Raw genomic sequence first — 18,490 nt, 5'->3', positions numbered from 1 at the left:
CTGCTAACTGCTTTCTTTTGCAGAGTTCAATGATCCTGGGCCATGGTTTAGTGTAAAATTTGTAAGTTAAGGTAAGATGTACTGTACATATGAGTGCGCCCCCGGCATGTTTGTCCTAGCGCCGGCAATTTTATTTAAGTCGTCCGTGTGAGTGAGTTTGTTTAGATAGTTACGCAGCCCTTAGGTTATTTATTTTGGGGACACGAATACCATGAATGTCGCACTCAGGGATCCGTAGGTAAAATGTACTAGGGGAAAACTACACATGATGGCACACGAAAATTTGACGACTCGGGACGAGTCTGTAAAAAGGGAAGGGGGTAGTGTTGTGGTTACCAGATTCGCAAACCACCATTCAGGTCCCTTAGGTGAGGTATCTCGGTAAGTGCATGTGTAGTTAGGCCCAAACCCGTTGTCTAGTGGGAATACATGTCATTTATGCGAGCTGCGACTCTTCAGGATAGCCGTTTTTCTTTTACTATCTTTATTTTGGACCAATCGCCACCATCGCAACCACAACAACAACCACCAACCACAACGCCGCTTCACCACAACCGCCATGACCTTTACCGTCGCAACTCGCCACCATCGCATCACCGTCATCTCGCGCCACTCATGGGCACCGATGCTGGACTCGTGTAGGGCGCGCGTTGAACAGCGTGTACAAAATCACGGATTTTCTGCTTCAAAAACGGATCCAAAACGACACACGCCCACTTTTTGCCGTCCAATCGGTGAGCGAGGGGCGAATTGGCCCCGCCCCCAGGGCGATCGATATATGCAAATTTGTGGATCAAAAAGCCTTCACGCCCACTTTTTGTCGGGCCAATGGGGAGCGAGTTGAAAGGTCAAAGGGAGGGGGTCAAAGGCGAAGTTACGGGGGGATAAAAGGACGGTGTTCGTCAGTAAAAGGGGAGTAAGAAGTCGGAACGAGGAAGAAAGGAGTAGTAAGAAGTCGGAACGAGGAAGAAGGGAGTCGTAAAGGTCGGAACGAGGCGAAGGAGAGTCGGAACGGAGGGGACGAGCTGTGGAGAGGCGGCGAGTCGGACGAAGGGTGCTCGCGTCGTGCAAGGAGCTGCGCGCCCGAGGGAGGCCGGCAGCGCGACCTGGCCGAGGTGGAGACGCTCGTCGCAGATAATAAAGATCCTCTATACCCCGAGCATCAGCAACCCCCTCCTGTTCCCCCCGCGCTGAGATAGTGCGACCAAGGGGGCCCCGTTCCCACCCCCCTGCCAGGCACTGTCCACGAGGCCCGCGGGTTGCGGGGCCATCGCCGCTCCGCGTCTCATCACCAGACGGGTAGGCCCGACCTGGTCTCGGCCCCAGGCCTACCTCATTCTTGAGGGTATTTCTTTTCCTTGGTTTTGGGTATGTGTTGTCGGCGCCGTCTGTGAAGTAGAATTGTATAAGTGTTGCCGTGTGCTCGGTAGTCGGAATTAGCTCTGCACTGTGTTTTCACTTTTGTGTTTGCTTTTTGTGTAAATGGAATTGTGTTTTCTTTTTTTGTGTGCATTTGGTGGAATTGTATTTGTGTGCTTCCCGTGTGCCGAGAATAAACGTGCTTTATTGTTGAACTGTTCTCCCGCTTCGCTTCGTCTTTTCCTCCATTGAATCCCCATCTTGCTTCACGTAAAGGGTTGGTAGTGGGCTGAATACGCCCGATAATTAATCGAACCGTCGAGGTCGACGATAACACCGCTCGGTTATTCTGATAGTCGGAACGGGTCGCTTAAGTGGCCCGTGTCCGAAGTCGACCTGCGGCGAGGTGCGATCGCCCGGTCTACCCTCCGCGTGGGTACTTAGGTAGTTCGAATTTGGCGAGCAACCCTATCCCACGCGGGGGCTGATTGGCTCGATCGCGGTGAGACCGAAAGGTCCACCCGTGACTGGTTCCCGGCGTTAGTCCGAGAGGGTCACGACTGGATTGTCCGTCCGGTGGGCGACGCGCCGCGATTCGAGTTACGTGGCCATCGCACGCCGGCGGGCGCGAATCCGCAACAATATTGTGGGTTTCAGTGATAGATCTCACATAGTATAACTGTTGATCATCAAGGAAAACCCCATTATTCCAATTTTTATGGGTTTCAGTCATAGATCTCACATAGTATAACTGTGGATCATCAAGGAAAACTCCATTTTTCAAAATGTCTGAAATTTGTGAGTCTCCAAGGTAGGTTCCATATTTAGAACCATCTTGGCAGAACCCTTTTCCCGAGTCTCCAAGGTAGTTATTTAAACCATCAAGGCAGAACTCATTTACTGATTTTTTTTTTCAAAATTTGTGTCTTCAAGGTAAAACTTGTATTCTGGCTCATCAAGGTATAACCTGTTCAGTGAGTATTGTCTTGATAACTCGCAATGAGTACTATTGCTGTAAAACTCTTTTTCAGTATATTGCTGGTCTCCAAGGTATAACTCTTTGGTTGGGTCATCAAGGACAAGCTCGTTCTGTGGGTCTTGGTCGCTAATAAGGTGTTCAACCAAACCGACAATTTCGCCCCAAGTTGTGGCAAAATCGGTATTTTCAGATACAATTTCCAGTGAGAGAAAATAATAATGTATTAATTAAGTTATTTAATTATTAAATGAGTCTATGCTTAAATCAAACTCTGAAAATAGGAAAATAAAATCTTACCTAAACAGATAAGAGATTTGAATCCAGTTCATGAACTTGAAGGTTTAGTTCCATACAAGTAGTAGAACTCCAAAATCATCCCACTCAAGGTCGAGCTCGTTCTGTGGGTCTTGGTCGCTCACAAGGTCTTCAACCAAACCAACAATTTCGTCCCAAGTTGTGGCAAAAGCAGTATTTTCATTTTGTGTTTCAAATACAATTTCCTGTGAGAGAAAATAATAATGTATTAATTAAGTGATTTAATTATTAAATGAATCTATGCTTAAATCAAACTACAAATAGGAAAATAAAATCTTACCTCAACAGATAAGAGATTTGAATCCAGTTCATCAACTTGAAAGTTTCGTTCCATACAATTAGTAGAACTCCAAGGAACTCCAAGGAACTCCAAGCTCAGTACAGCACTCCATTGTCAGTAAAAAAATGTTTAAAATGGAGTCTGGGTTGAAGCTTTGATACAGAAAGACAGGTTTCCCTGGGCAACCAGTATTTTTATACAGATAGACAGGTTTCCCTGGGCAACCAGTTTTTTATACAGAAAGACTGGTTTCCCTGGGCAACCCCAGGCAAGCCTTGTGAGGCAGATGTTGTAATGTTGTTAGAATGGAGAAAATATTTTTTTTCAAAATGGAGGATTCTTTGAAAATTTCCTGGGCAAGCCCAGGCAAGCCTTCGTTGGGAAATTTTTCAAAACCATAACATTCTAGAATTTTCTAGTGATTTCTTTGTGGGTCAGAGATGAACTGGAAATGATGTAAGAGTAGGCGGGGCTTAGTAAAAGTGGGCGGGGCTTAGGCAAAACACATCATGAAAAGGTGGGCAGGGTTTATGAAAAGTGGGTGTGGCTTATGAAACTACCTCATGAGAAGTGGGCGGGGCTTATGAAAAGCGGGCGTGGCTTCTGCAAAAAATAATCGTTCTCAGGAGGTGATCAAACAAGAGCATTAAGAGAAGTTTATCATTTTATCTCTGCTCAACAAAGATATTTAGACCAAGAACTAAGTTCTAAAATAATATTTGTGAACATACTCTTGATGGTGATGAATGTAATAGGAAAATTAATTTATTACCTCAAATAGAACATGATCAAATATTCGTTGGCTCACTCTTTGAGTGGAGTAAGAAATCATTCTCCTCTTTTGACCAAATAAGCCTTGATCAAGAAAACTTCCCCTATTAATTTGTATGAGGTTTTTTTGGGCCCTGATACAGTCTCAATTTAACATGAGCTTGTATGGCAGAAAATCGTACTTCTCTTTTTGTCCTGATGGGTCTCGGGTCAGAGAGTTCTCCCTATACATTTGTATGGGAGAAAATCATACTTCTCTTTTTTTGTCCTGATGGGGTCTCGAGTCAGAGAGTTCTCCCTATACATTTGTATGGGAGGAATTAGCCTCCTGTTTAGGGGTTTTCGAGGATCAATTCATAGTTTTCCCCATTCATTTGCATGGGTGCCTCAGAAACCCCATTAATCTACTACTCCTGGGGACCTCAACTGCTTACATGTTTGGTGGAAATGTATTCACTCAGGGTAACAAGATAAATTGAGAGAGGGTTGTTGAGACAGCCTGACCAAGCTTTCTGTTGAACGTTTTGGGGTCCCAGCCTGTGTTCTAAGGTGCGTGGGAGGTTTCATCAATTCCTCAATACAATTATGATTTTGAGTTTTGATCCGAACGAAATTGCTCCCTATCCGAATGTAACGTCAGAACGGCATTTATCTTTGTTTACCTCACGAGTGTTTGTTACATTGTATTTTGTTATATTAAAGGTATAGTATTCATTTATGATTGGAGTAATGCTGTTTGCAATGAAAATATAGAGATTGTGTTTAAAGGAGTATGTATGAGGAAAATGAGGAAATAAGGAAATTATGTGAGGGTTTCTACCTGTGACACTTACGAATTTGACTTTTGCAGTTTCACCATTAACATCATAGAAATATTAACCACTTTACTTCTGTTGGGATCAGCTGCGGTAAGTTTTCTGCCCAAATCCTTCACGAACCAGTTGTCCATGCCTGACAATTGACTGAAGGTGTCAGAGGAATGTGGAATTTATTGGTTCATGGTTTAGCATTTGCCATTTCCACATTATCTGTTTGCTATTGGGCTCCCTCCCGTGCCAAGCGCAGGTACCTCACGAGTATGTATATATAATTAAAAGCCCAATCATATCTCTCACGCATAATTGAAGGAACAAACAATCACCGGGGGCTGCCAGGCATGTAGCGTCCCTCCTTCATGGTGGTTTGAGTAGAATGTTAGTTTATCTATTTGGGCTCACAATTTTGTCGGCAGTTTGACTCTTTCATGTTTCATAAAGAATTTAATTTCTTACTTGTTTCATATGAACATGCAGATGGCTTATTGGCTCAGACTTTGAATCTCAGAGTGTTCTTTCCTTCATTCATAACGTCATCTGAGACCTCTGAAAGCATTGTCCTCATGGTTTCCGTACAATGCTGTTACATGGAAGGTGGGGGTTGTGAGGGGAGGTCCATCGCTAGACGGTGGTAGGTGTAACATGGTCCATGGGTTTTGAATTGATTTGATTACCATGGGATCTATCAGAGTAAGTCATTTTGTTGCATGTATCACTGAGGAGGCAGGCAAATATTTAGTCATCAGGAGGAACCTGGATAGGATTCAGGTTTTGACTGCTACTCCTCTACACTCATCCTCTTAAACCCTCTACCCGAGTTGAGAGTGGTGGGAGAGCTGCCCAACAACAAAGGAAGGAAGGCCAACAGACTGACAGGCAAAGATGCTGCAGATGGGCCATATGTTTTGTGCCTTGGACGTTGTACACAACCCCAAGAGATGTCCTCCGTTTATTATATTGGGCAGTGTACATCCATCTTCGTAATAGTGATTTGGAATATATTTATACCTCAGTAATATATTATAATTATATTAGTACCTTCGTAAAACCAAACATTGGATTTTATGCAGGTGAAACAGGTTTAGAAGAAGCAGGATGCCACCATGGCAAATCTCTTCGGACTTCAAATGGCATCCACGTGAAGGAAGAGCTGAATGAAGATTCTTCCTCTGCATATGGTGAGTACATTGAGGCTTGTGTTGTCAAGAATGGTTCTTTGTGATGCTTTCCTGCATCTTATTCCATTATTTAGATTTATGAAGTCTCAGGAACAAGAAGCCCGTTCCTGCTTTGGGAAAAAGCACGGTTTATTTTCATAAACAGTTTAACTAGCATAACAGTCTGCTTTAATAAAGCTTACAAAAGCTGATGAGCACTGTTTGGATTGTTGTGAGTCAATTTGCTTTTCAGTGTATTATTGGTGGTTCGGGAAGCAATTACCACACAGACATCTTTCTGAATGGCAGCCATGTGTATCTGGAGTTTGGTGTTTCGTTTTGGGGAAGGCTGTGCCAATATCACAAAAACAGCACAATGGGTTCATGACCCAAACGATGAGAGTGATTCTTGCTACTGTTCAGATATTATTTGAAATGTGAGGTTGGATTCAAAAGTGGTGTGAAGAAGAAAATCAGAAAAAGGACACATACACACTTGCTTGAGGGTTATGTATATGCTTATCAATAGTTTCAGAATGCTTTTGAGAAATCTGTGACCACAGATGCAGAGGGTTTAACATTTGATATTCAGACTCTAAGTTGTCAGTGCATCAGAGATGTTTTGCAAACGATCTATTGCAATACTCAGGTATATCAACTGCATACTTGAAGATCATTTTGTTTCTTGAAGATTGCTGGAGGGAAGAATCAGATTGAAGAGAATGTGAAAGTTGGTTCCACAGGTGGGAAAGGAGAGGAACGAATGAGTGGAGGTGAGCAGTGATTCAAGATTTTGCGGGTGTCATGATAAGGCTTACTGGTGGACTGCATGTGCCTGACAGAAACCTGGGGGGGGAGGGGGGAGGACAAAGCATGAAAGAACAGGGTACAAGACCAGAAAGGAAGGGATACAAGACAGAGAGACCACTGACCTGTCTGCGGTGGTCAAGTGATAGGACTGTAAGACTCAGCTTCCTCGCAGGAGATTCCAAGGTGTGAGGCAAAGGTTCCAGCCCAGAGAGAAGAGCAAATAGCACTCCATGAATCTGTGGAAGAATGCCTTGTAGGTGGATACAAGTTCAGGTGTGCCAAGGAAGGACTGAATGAAGGAAGATGCCCAGTTGGTAACTGGCTTTGGAGGCCAAATTAGAAATCTGGTTTGCCCAAGAAAAATCATTACCAATCGTATGACCCAAGAGTTTGAGTGACAACTTCAAGAGAATTATTAAGAAAGTGACAACTTCAAGAGAATTATTAGGCGGGTTTGCCAGACGGTCCTTTCGGAGAAAGTGTGAGAAGAGAATGTAAGATACTTTTCTCCCCCTTTCCCCACTGGCATGTAATTGTCTAATTCGAAAATATAAATTGATAACCAAGTGAAGTTTTATTTTCCTCATTCCTTTATTTTTAAGATCCATACCATTGTGTTGATGCCTTTTTTTACATCCGTTCAATACATTTGCTGACTTTTTTTTTGTGAACGATCTTCAGATAAATCAACAACGATGTTCAGGATGTTTTCCTGCACCAAGAATGTTCAAACCATCACCGAGAGATCTTTGCTGCAATACCAGAAGAGTCACTGTGCGATGTGCAAGGAGTACAAACAGAAATGTAGTCTTGACCAGATACACGTGAATATTGACACTTGTGAAAAGACAGACAAGGACACTGATTGCAATAAACTATTTATTTCCTCCTCATCCACTCAACTAAACACGGATACCCAAGCCATCACTAGTGACTCGGATACCCGAGAGCAGAAATCAGCACAACAGGTACACTTTAATATCCCAACAGTTGAGGGGGAGGTGGATACCTTGAGACCTGCAAGGTCTCCTTTCCAGCCTGTGGAAACTGCAGAGGAAGATAACAACCAACAGGAGAAGCCATATCAGTGCTTTGTGTGCAATAAATCGTTCAGTACCATTGAAGACCATATGAGGGTCCACATTGGGGTGAAGCCGTATAAGTGCACGTTGTGCAATAAATCATTTACACAGAAGTCAACATGCAAGAAACATTTGCGGACACACACCGGTGAGAAGCCATATGAGTGCAACGTGTGCAGTAAATCATTTGCATCAAATCATACTCGCCAGGCACACATAAGGATACACACGGGTGAAAAGCCGTATAAGTGCATTATTTGCAGTAAATCGTTCACTCAGAGGTCAACACACAGGGCACATTTCAGGACTCACACTGGAGAGAAACCATATAATTGCAGTTTGTGCAATAAATCATTCAGTCAGATTGCAGGTCGCCAAATACACATGCGGACACACAAAAGTGAGAAGCCATATAAGTGCAATGTGGACAATGCAACATTCGGTGACAGCTCAAGTCGCCCAGTACACATTAGGACTCATACTGGGGAAAGTCTGTTTAACTGCAGCATCTGCAGTAAATCATTCAAGCATTACTCAAGTTGCCAGGTACACATTCGGACACACACTGGTGAGAAGCCATATACGTGCTATGTGTGCAATAGAACATTCATTGGTATCTCACATCGCCGAATACACATGAGGACACACACAGGAGAGAAACCATATAAATGCATTTTGTGCACGAGGTCATTCAGTCAGTACACCGGTCTCCAGATACACATGCGGAAACACACTGGTGACAAACCATATAGATGCAATGTGTGCAGTGGAACGTTCAGTGACAGCTCATCTCTTCGGAAACACACGAGGATACACACGGGCGAAAAGCCGTATAAGTGCATTATTTGCAGTAAATCGTTCTCTCAAACATCAACACACAAGATACATTTGAGGACTCACACTGGAGAGAAACCATACAATTGCAGTTTGTGCACTAAATCATTCAGGCAGCATTCAGGTCGCCGGATACACATGCGGACACACACAAGTGAGAAGCCATAGAAGTGCAATGTGTGCAATAGAACATTCAGTGACAGCTCATCACCAGGTACATATGATGACCCACACTAATTTTTACAGAAATTAATGACAGCATCTGTGGAGTAATCCACTGGCACATCTGTAAACATTTCAAGATTCCGGATTCAGAACATTCATGTAAACACAGACCAAATCCGATCCTTCAAAATGAACATATTGTGCTCACGCATTACAAGATGATCCCATCAAGTGTGGACATTGCGTCCGGACATAGTGCTCAAAGACAAAAAGGAAAAATCGGCATTGTTGATTGAGGTTTCAGTTCCCAATAACTTTGAAATAAATACGACAGAAATCAGGAAAATAACCAAATACCAGGATCTGAAAAATGAGGTCAAGAGGACATGGAGATTGAAGAAAGCTGAAATTGTGCCAATGATGGTCGGAGCAACAGGAATGATAAAGAAAATTTCAACCTGATCGGATGCATGCTCTGGCAGGTAGAATTATTTAATATTTTGAATCTGGGTTCAGGGATTTAATTTAAACTTGGTACAAGTATGTATAATGATGTAATAATGTGGGTGGACGCATATCTGTCAACGATGCGACGTTGAAGAGTGTTGTTCTAGTTTTCAATGTGATTGACTAGACATGGGGAACATTGTTTGAAAATTTGAACATCATTGGTCAAATGGTATCACAGCCGCATTGGATTAAAAAAAACACACCTGATAGATAATTGTGAAACTTTAAATATGTTATCATCGACCTATTCTGAATTCAATTTAATAAAGCTGACATCAGCGGTCACAAGTCCATTCACGAGCATGGTTGTATCAAAGCAGGGCAGCTTGGTACCCAGGCATAACTGCCCCCAGTTATAAAGCTCGCTTCTAGTTCTTTTTATAATTCTTTATTACTACGCTTATTTACCAATGCATTTATAAATTTTGGTTTTCAAGAATAAATTTCCTGTTTGGAAAACAAAATGCTGTGAACTTCACCTGTGCAAACAAAATAAACTTTTTTACAGTGTTGACTTTCTTTTAACCGTCGCTTTGTTTATCTTCTTGCAATATAAAACACAATGTGTATTTGTGTATTTGCCTGTCCCATTTCATCAGGACAATTTGAGTAGGGTTTTAAAGACCAATCGTTTAACGTGACTGTGTGTTCACTGCGGTCTATTTTGAGGATAAAAAAACTTGAAAAACATTTTCCATAAAAGAGTAATTGTGTCTCCTCTTGGAATTGTAGATGGTGACTTGCAAATTGAGCTTCAATGGCAGTGTGCAGAAATGTTTCTTTTTCAAGTAAAAATAAACACAACGTGTAGGGAGGTGAAATTTGCTGCACATGATGTGCAACGCAAGCAGAGTAAAACTAGTGTCCATTTACGTCTGTAGAATGACTAAGAATTAAAGAAGATATAAGCACACCTGATGCTTAACCGAGGCTTCAGACTTTGGCATGCACACAAGGCTGTACCGTCAAAATAAAAAGTCACAGAAGATAAAGAAAATAGGGTCACATTTATACATGTAGTGTTTTGAAATAACGCTTCTTGCTTCAAAACATCATATCTTCCAGTCTCCTTGAATATTTTGTTGCCATTTCACACAAGTACCTGTAAATGTGTCATATAGGCCTATTGCAAATACATATGGTATTACAGTTAGGGCCACCGTGTGTACGATGATAACAATAGCATTTTATAGATGGTTTTTTTTTTCAAGCACAAATATCTTGTTAACCATATAAATATAGTCTGTAACTGGCAAAATAATTCTAACGAATTTTTTGATGAAATAGGCCGACCTCAATAAATATATTGAAAAAAGTCCATCACTTAGGTTATGAGTAATCATTGGTCTACGAAGATGTTTCAAACACAAATATGTGGAAAACCATGTAAACGGAATTTTTGTAACAGCATGCTTACTTGATGGGACGCTCATGAGCATGTAGCGTGGAAACAAAACGTCCCAGAAGATATAGAAAATAGGATCACATTTTTACTTGTCGCATTTTAAAATAACGCTTTCTTCCAGTCTCCTTGAATATTTTGTTGCCATTCTACACAAGTTCCTGAAAATGTGCCAGATAGGCCGATTGCAAATACATATGGTATAACAATTAAGATATTTCAAACAGAAATATGTTGATAACCATATAAACGGTATTTTTGTAACAGCATGCTTATAAAATGTTTTTTTGTTAAGATTTGCCAGAACAGTAGATACACTTCACCTCTTTCATGTCCAAAGAACAGACAGAACCGCAATGCTGACGACGTCTATAAGGACTTTCTTGACAATGTCAGAGAGTTCGAAGAGATAGGTGCATTGCCGGTCGATGTTGATTTTGGCGAACATGGCACCCCAGAATGTTTTTGCAGAAAACAACGCTTCTTGGCATTGGGCATGCCACCAAAAGTTTAATAAAAGTAAACTTGAACGAGAGCTGAATAAAAAACGTAAACAGCAAGACGATGAAAAAGCTCCAGGTACCAGCGCATCAAAGCGACAATCAACGGGATCAAGCAAGGACACTTGTTTATTCTGTGATGAGAGTGGCCCCAGAAAACTGCATGAATATGCAACTCAATGTGCAGAGTACAATTTAAAGTTAATGGCCACCGAAATGCAAGACGGCAAAGTACTTGCAAAAATACTATGTGGGGATCTGGTCTCAAATGAACTCAAGTACCAAATAGAATGTCTGACAAAGTACCGAAATGACTATCGTGGTTACAGGCGATAGAATAGTCCAACAAGGGCCGACCAACGTGAGTTGAATCAACGAGCCAAAATGATCAATTCAAGAGTATTTGTTGAACTTGTAACGTACATGGAGGAATCTGCCGAGGAGGGGACTTACCAATTCAAACTGTCAAACATACACAACGTGTTTGAGAAAAGACTTGGGGACTTTGGCATTGATACCACCATCAATAAAACCCGGTTAAAAGAAAAACTCCTCAATCACTTCTCCCAGCTAGGACTAGGTGAGCAATCTGATGGAAAAAAAACATAATCCTGGCATTCCCAGCAGGCATTCAGCAACTACTCAAAGACGCTTTCTTGTTCCATGATTATGACAAAGAAGCTAGGTTGTTTGCCAGAGTTGCCAAGATATGTAGGGAGGAAATCCTGAAAGAAATTATAACATTCAGTGGCGAATTCAACCCTGGATGTCAGCAGAAGATTACGTCAAGTACAAGATTGTTAATGTCCATGCTCATCAATGGCCCAAATTTAGCAGGTTCAGTAAATGACTCCCAAGCATGCCTGACACTCACACAGCTCTTGGTTCACAACTGCAAGAAGAAAGGAAATGTTGAGACAAAACATCAGCGTTACTCTCCAGACCGTGAACCACCAGTACCTTTATATGTTGGTTTAAACTTACATACTCAAACTAGGAGCAAGACACTAGTTGATCAAATGGCCAGCTTAGGGATAAGTGTGTCATACAAACATGTCATGCAATTTGAAAACGAACTTGCTGCCGCACAGTGTGCACAATATAGAAGCGATGGAGTGGTGTGTCCAAGCCAGTTGAGAAAAGGTTTGTTCACAGTAAGTGTGTTAGACAATTTTGACCATAATCCGTCTTCAGCGGCAGCAGAGGGATACTTTCATGGAACAGGGATTAGCATCATTCAGCAGCCAACAAAAGACCATCCTGGGATTATACGCAGTCAACCTGTTAGCTTGTCCAACACAACTTCAAATTCATCACAAAGTCTGGTTCTTCCGGATTCGTATTCGATTGTACCTGCTGTTTACATGAAACCCACAACAGAAGTACCCACAATAGAACACACCACAACGTCAGGTTTTGCTGATTACATAGAGAAAGCCAATGCCCAAAAGGAACGGTGGATTCAACATGCATCTGAACGACTGCAAAAGGACTTAGTGTGTGAACAATCATTGTCATGGGCTGCATATCATGCATCACGTCAGCCTCAACCAAATGAATTGCCTGCAATCACAGCCTTATTGCCACTCTTTGTAGAGAAGGTGTAAAAAAACTTCTGTAAAAATGGTGTAAAATCACTGAATTGAAATTCAAGGTGTCGACTTGTTGTGACAAGGCTTCAAAAAGGTGAACAACATCAACAGAATTACCAACATTTTGCATTTTGTGTTTCCTTGACAGGTATATAGCGAGTTTTGCTTCAGAAGACAAATAGTTGGCTAAAAAGGCACTCACTTTGCATCGGTAGGAAATACTAAAACCAAAGATAAAAACACAATGTGTAAAAACAAAGCCTAGCCCTCGGAGCACATGCGATGAAACTATAAAAAGGGGGACCAACCTTGGGCACTCAATAAAAATGTGAAAAATGTTTTCAGTAGCACCGCAGAAAGGACATAATTCCATGTTACTTGAACATATATGACGAGACAAAACATTAGAGGGTAAAATGTAGTGCGCCAGCCGCCACTGTAAGTCTCCAGAGCGCTTAGCAATGGGCGCCTTATCCATAACAAGCTATTGGATCGTAGTGGAAGGAGTAATCCAGAGCATTCTCCTCCAGTGCCCTTGTGGTTCTGCAGGTCCATCAGGAACAAGGGTTTTAACCCACAAAAAAAAAAAATAGAAGATTTTTCTATCGAGTTAAAAGAGGTGAAACCTTGAAAGTGAAATAAAAGTACTGGAAAAGGGTGTTGGGGTGAAGGAGTGGCTTCCACCTGTGAAGTCCATTTTTGACCGGTCCGTTTAAAAAAGCAGAGAATTACAGAAAAGATCCTCCCTATGACCCGAATGGACCTAACTCCAGTGGCCACAGCAATCTCAGCAGCTGGCTTCCACTTGCAGTAGAAGGAAAAGGAGTTCTGAAATGTTTAACTTTGGTGTATCCGGCATCAATAAAACTTTGCATAAAATTGCGGTCACCACAGACCCCTTCAAAAATAAGGTTTAAAAAATTGGCTCGTTTAAAAACATTTTAAGGGGGACTGATGTTATAGAAACTTTCTTGTTGTCAATCAGAAAAAGTTATTGATCATAGCCGAGTTTCCCTGCCTGTCGAAGCAGGTAGTGAGGGAAGGGTTTCCAAGAAACGTTTGTGTATAAGCAGCCTACGCAGTGAAAGGAGGCGAAAAGCCATCACCTTGCTGGTAACAGCGATCAGCCCCTGTCCTTTGGAAACAGGCAGGCCGGAGCCAGTGCACACCGGGCTGGAGCCAGTGCTTTCCCCCCTAAAATAAGTAAATAAAAATAGTTTGTAGCTTTTTGAAGAATAAAATCTGGGGGCTATCGTGCCGTAAAAATATGCCAAAGCGTTGATGCCGAGAGGTGATTTATAACAGGGGTTCGACCACGATATGAGACTTGACTAAGTCGTCCCTTCCATTTTAGCAACTGTCTTTCAGTTTTGTTTATTAAAAACTAGCAGGGTTTCCCGGGTAGGTGTGAGGGGGGGGGGGGTACTGTGAAGTGGGAGAAGGAGAGCCGGCAGGGCTGAGAATGGGGCAGGTGGATTGGGGCTCGTTTTCCTGACGCTGATCCTGATCACCAGATTCTCTCAGCGAGGGAGCCTCGTGGGTGGAGGAGGCCAATGGGCCGACCACGTGCCTCGTGGTTGCAGCAGGTTAATCGGCATCTAAAGGAGATGGGGATGGGCCAGGTATCTGCCTGGGGAATGGCAAGACGGAGGCCCCTGGAATATTAGCGGAAGTGGAGGCAGTGACACACTGCTCCGGCACATGCTCTCATACCTGACCTGACTTGATTGGGGGCAGGAGAAACGACAGGGTGAGGGTGGGGGGGATTGGGTAACTGTGTAGAAGGCAGGAGAGCGATAACACCAGTGGGTAAAGGGGTCTTGAGAGAACACCAGTGGACAAAGGGGTATTCAGTGTTTTTCAGATCTTAAGGGTCTTTAATGTCTTAAGGTTCTTACAAGTCATTGGGGGTGTTAAGGGTCTTTGAGGTCTTAAAGGGTCTTACAGTTATTAAGGGTCTTTGAAATCGAAAGGATTTTTGGGGTCTTAAGGGTCTTCGAGGTCTTCCGGCTCAAAGGGGCCTTACGGGTCTTCAAAATATTTAAGGATCTTCAAGAGTCTTTGGAATCTTAACCGTCTTTAGGGTATTCGGGGGTTTAAAGTGTTTTAATTGTGTTTGGGGAATTCAATGGTCTTAAGGGTCTTATAGGTCTTCAGCGTCTTATCTCCCAAGCGTGTAGAAAGTCTTCTCTCAAGCATGTGAAAAACCTCTCAAGCATGTATTCTAATCTCTCAAGCATGTTAAAAAGCTCTTATGGTTCTTCGGGGTCTTTAAAGGCTGAGGTTGGGGATGAAAATACATTTAGGCCAACCCCTGGGTCAGACTTGGTCTGTGTACCAAATTTGGTGGTTGTCGGCCCATCGGTCTTTGCCAAAAACGAGAACAGACAGACAGACATCTGATGAATCTTATTTGTTAGATTAGAATGCCATGCCGTGGTAGACGGATGTATTGAGCTGCCTTATATTGTTGTGGAGCGGGGTTTGGTGGCGATAAACGACCACTAGGTGGAGCAGTGGAGTCGTCTCCCACCAAACACCTGGAATTTAGGTCGCGACTCTCGGATAAGTCCGAAAGTTCACGGGTCCCTTAGCGGACCGTGGTCGCCAATATTTTGACGGCGTGGGGTAGGGTTAATTGCCTAATTTTAATATACCTAAATACCCACGTCGTCCAACTACCGGAGAAAACTACACCCTCGACCGACTTTGGCCGAATCGAGTCGCTATCACTGACTCGGAACCGGCGTAACCGAGCGGAAGTTACCAAAGCCACGCCGGACCAAATTAACAACCTACGGCATGAACGGCCTTACTAATTCTCAAAACGCACCTTGCTAGTCCAATGAAGGACGGCACAGAGAACGAGCTGGTACATTTAGCGGGTTTATTTTACAAATAATAATCGGGGAGGGGTACACAGAGCAGAGTTATCACGAGTAAAAGGCAGGCAATGTACAATGAGCAAAAGCACTTGACAATCCTACTTAAAGACGGGGCCCACAGACACACACACACACACACACACACACACACACACACACACACACACACACACACACACACACACACACACACACACACACACACACACGGAACCGGACCCCGTGGGTCTATTCAGCCTTTCAGCTCGGAGGGAAGGCGAGCTGAGGGCAGGGGCCTATTCGAGTACCTCCCCGCCTCGTGCAGTTTCACCGGACCCGCACTTGTGGAGCTCGGAGTCTGTGACGGAAATGGGGATCCCAGCTCGAGCGCTCCAATGCAAACCACCACGGTGGGACTCGAACCCACGACCCAGACCAAGCCGCACTCACCACCAAGACCGCAGACCGCAATTGCCACGATCCTGCACAACGCACTCTTGTCTGCCCAACACTGGTCCAGACAACCACTCTACCCTTCTGAGGTGGGAGGGGTCTCTTCTCCTCCCACTCGCCTCCTGATTGGACGAGGGGTTTTCGGATGACTCGTGGTTACCTCCCGATTGGCTGGGGTGTGCGTGTCATGCTCGCCCTTCACTCATTGGCTGGAGGAAACGGTCCCTGCCCTTCCTTGGGACGGAGCCTCGATCTGAGGTGATGGAGGCTCCGCCCACACTTTCAGCCAAAAACACGTGGGCAATGGTGACCGGTCGAGTGCGGGATGGTGGCGTTGTTGTAGTGGATGTAGTAGTAGTTGTTGTTGTAAAAACCTAACTAAAAAATAACTCTTAGCGCACACACGAAATTCCCATTAGACAGAAGGGGATGGATTCTAACTGTACACATACTTATCAAAATAACTAAGCTTAGGGACTCTGGCTGTTTGTGTGCACAAGGTTTCCAAATCCGTAACAATATATCTTAACATGAGTAGTGTCAAAATGGAGGGTTTGACACAGTAATGTGTCCCATTTCTCAAAGTCACAATGTTCGCTTGCTTACGCTAACTCATATTTCTCATTTTCAAACTGGAACAGATTACTTCATCAAACACCTCCCTTTTGACACTATACCCCTCTGCCGGGGGTGGGGGGGGGTGGGCCTTCGCCTTCCTTTCATATGATAATTTCTTCAACCAAATTGAGTCGTCAAATGGAGATCCTATAAATATTTGTTTTATTTTCAGAAATAACTTAATTTATTCATCAATTTAAAATAATGCAGCGGCAGCCCGTTAAGACCCCCCTACCCCATTTTTTTGTTTGTTTTATTTTCGGGAATAACTTAATTTTCTTATAACACTCATTACCATCGAGTATTACCTGAACTTATTTATGGGTTTAATAAGTATCTTTGTTGAGCAGAGATGAAAAATGACATAGCTCTCTTAAAGCTCTTGGCTGAGCACATCATTTCGGACTAATGAGAGCCTGAATCAAACTTGGAAATTTTCCCATACAGACTTACCCCATTCTTCTTTGTCCTGTTTTTCAACCACACCCAGTATTTCCCTGAAATACTGTCAGACTGTGTTTCACTTCCTCAAAATACCTTTTGCTTTCTAAAGCCTCGTTTCTCTAACTCGAAAACATTTTGACCCAACGGAGATGAACGAGAATTTGCTTCATGACCATCTTTCCTCTGATGAAGAATATAATGACCCATCACAACATTGGTAAGTTTCACACATGATTCAACTGTTCATGAAAGCTTTGTATATGATTAATTCCTCAACAAATTAATTCCTCAAAAGTGTGTGTGTGTGTGTGTGTGTGTGTGTGTGTGTGTGTGTGTGTGTGTGTGTGTGTGTGTGTGTGTGTGTGTGTGTGTGTGTGTGTTGTTAAGTCTGGCTTCCTTCTTGGAACAATGGTGCAGTAATTCTTCATTTTGATTGTATATGATTAATTATATTATATAACTGATTATTTATTTTCCTTTTTATTACAGCTCACTCATAGATGAGGTGGATTGTGATACTGATGATCTCCACGAGGAATGGAAAGTTCTGAATGAGGTCCTGACAAATTCAGTTCATTCATCAAGAATTTCACAATGACCTAAATATACAGCGTGTTTCAAAAATATTGACACAACTTTGACTTCCTGCCATTTCTTTGTTTTTTGACCAATACCGTTTTCCTTTTCAGGCTTTGGTGGTGTTATTGTGGTATTTGTTCCCTGAGATTTCTAGCTCCGTAGCTCAACTATGCTAATGACAGTGAAGCAGAAGACAAAAGTGGTGACTGTGGAATGAAACTAAATCAGATGTAGACAACCGCCGGAGGTTCTGCCTGGAATACAACCTCAGAACACGTGATGGCTTTGTATATGATTAATTCCTCAAAAAACACACACACACACACACACACACACACACACACACACCACCCACAAATTGTGCCATTCAACGTATTGTAAAACATTTTGAGAGCAAGGGTACAATGCACAACCGGAGCAAGGGCAACAGTAGTAGGCCAGCATCAATAACCAGGAGTCAAGCCAACATCGACACCATGCGGGATTCTGCAATGTACAGTCCCAAGAAGTCCCACTGCTGGTGCTCCCAGAGGCATCAAACCAACATCAGTCTGGTGTATCCTCACTAAGGAACTGAAGCTTTTCCCACACATTATCTCTAGTATGCATAAACTGAGTCATAATGACATGAGAAAGAGACTTGATATGTGCAATTGGCTCAATGACAGGATGGAGTGATACCCAAACTGGATCAACCTGATCTGGTTCAGTGATGAAGCCTATTTCCATTTTAATGGTGCCATCAACAACCACAACATTTTCTGGGGGGGGGGGGGGGGGCGCAGAACCACTTGAGGAGATCACTGAGTGGTACCCAAGGTCACATGCTTCTGCGCCTTCAATGCCAGATGGGGATCGCTAGGTCCTTACTGGTTTGAGAATGACAACAGCAGGATGGTGACGATCAACGGTGAGCACTACCAGGCCATGCTCCAGAAGTTCCATAATGATGTAGCTCAAA

The 18,490-nt window shown here is 43.0% G+C and overlaps 3 protein-coding genes across 4 annotated transcripts in view; 1 reads left to right on the top strand and 2 right to left on the bottom strand.

The window, feature by feature from the left end:
* Positions 1 to 2,700, bottom strand: part of LOC147010024 (uncharacterized) — a 102,894-nt gene extending 100,194 nt beyond the window's left edge. The window contains exon 1 of the mRNA XM_085861078.1: positions 2,636 to 2,700. The gene's annotated coding sequence lies outside the window, so the exon portion shown is untranslated. The remainder of the gene's footprint in view (positions 1 to 2,635) is intronic.
* LOC147010023 (uncharacterized) overlaps positions 1 to 18,490 on the top strand; it is a 73,556-nt gene that overhangs the window by 25,105 nt on the left and 29,961 nt on the right. The window contains exons 3-5 of one of the 2 annotated variants that reach the window (XR_015052674.1): positions 5,590 to 5,697; positions 6,368 to 6,449; positions 7,168 to 7,340. The gene's annotated coding sequence lies outside the window, so the exon portion shown is untranslated. Of the gene's footprint in view, positions 1 to 5,589; positions 5,698 to 6,367; positions 6,450 to 7,167; positions 7,341 to 18,490 lie in introns of those variants that run through there. The other variant, XM_085861083.1, reaches the window with a different exon arrangement.
* The window catches only part of LOC147010021 (uncharacterized), an 85,215-nt gene continuing 74,076 nt past the window's right edge, over positions 7,352 to 18,490 (bottom strand). Inside the window, exon 4 of the mRNA XM_085861102.1 lies at positions 7,352 to 7,533. Coding sequence (XP_085717228.1) covers positions 7,385 to 7,533 — 149 coding nt within the window. The 3' untranslated portion in view covers positions 7,352 to 7,384. The remainder of the gene's footprint in view (positions 7,534 to 18,490) is intronic.

The sequence above is a fragment of the Eptatretus burgeri genome, chromosome 17 (genome assembly GCF_056783735.1).
Source record: "Eptatretus burgeri isolate ZD-2024b chromosome 17, Ebu_testis_v1, whole genome shotgun sequence".
NCBI lineage: Eukaryota > Metazoa > Chordata > Myxini > Myxiniformes > Myxinidae > Eptatretus > Eptatretus burgeri.
The sequence above is the reverse complement of the archived record's forward strand: the minus strand, read 5'-3'. Positions and strand labels throughout refer to the sequence as shown.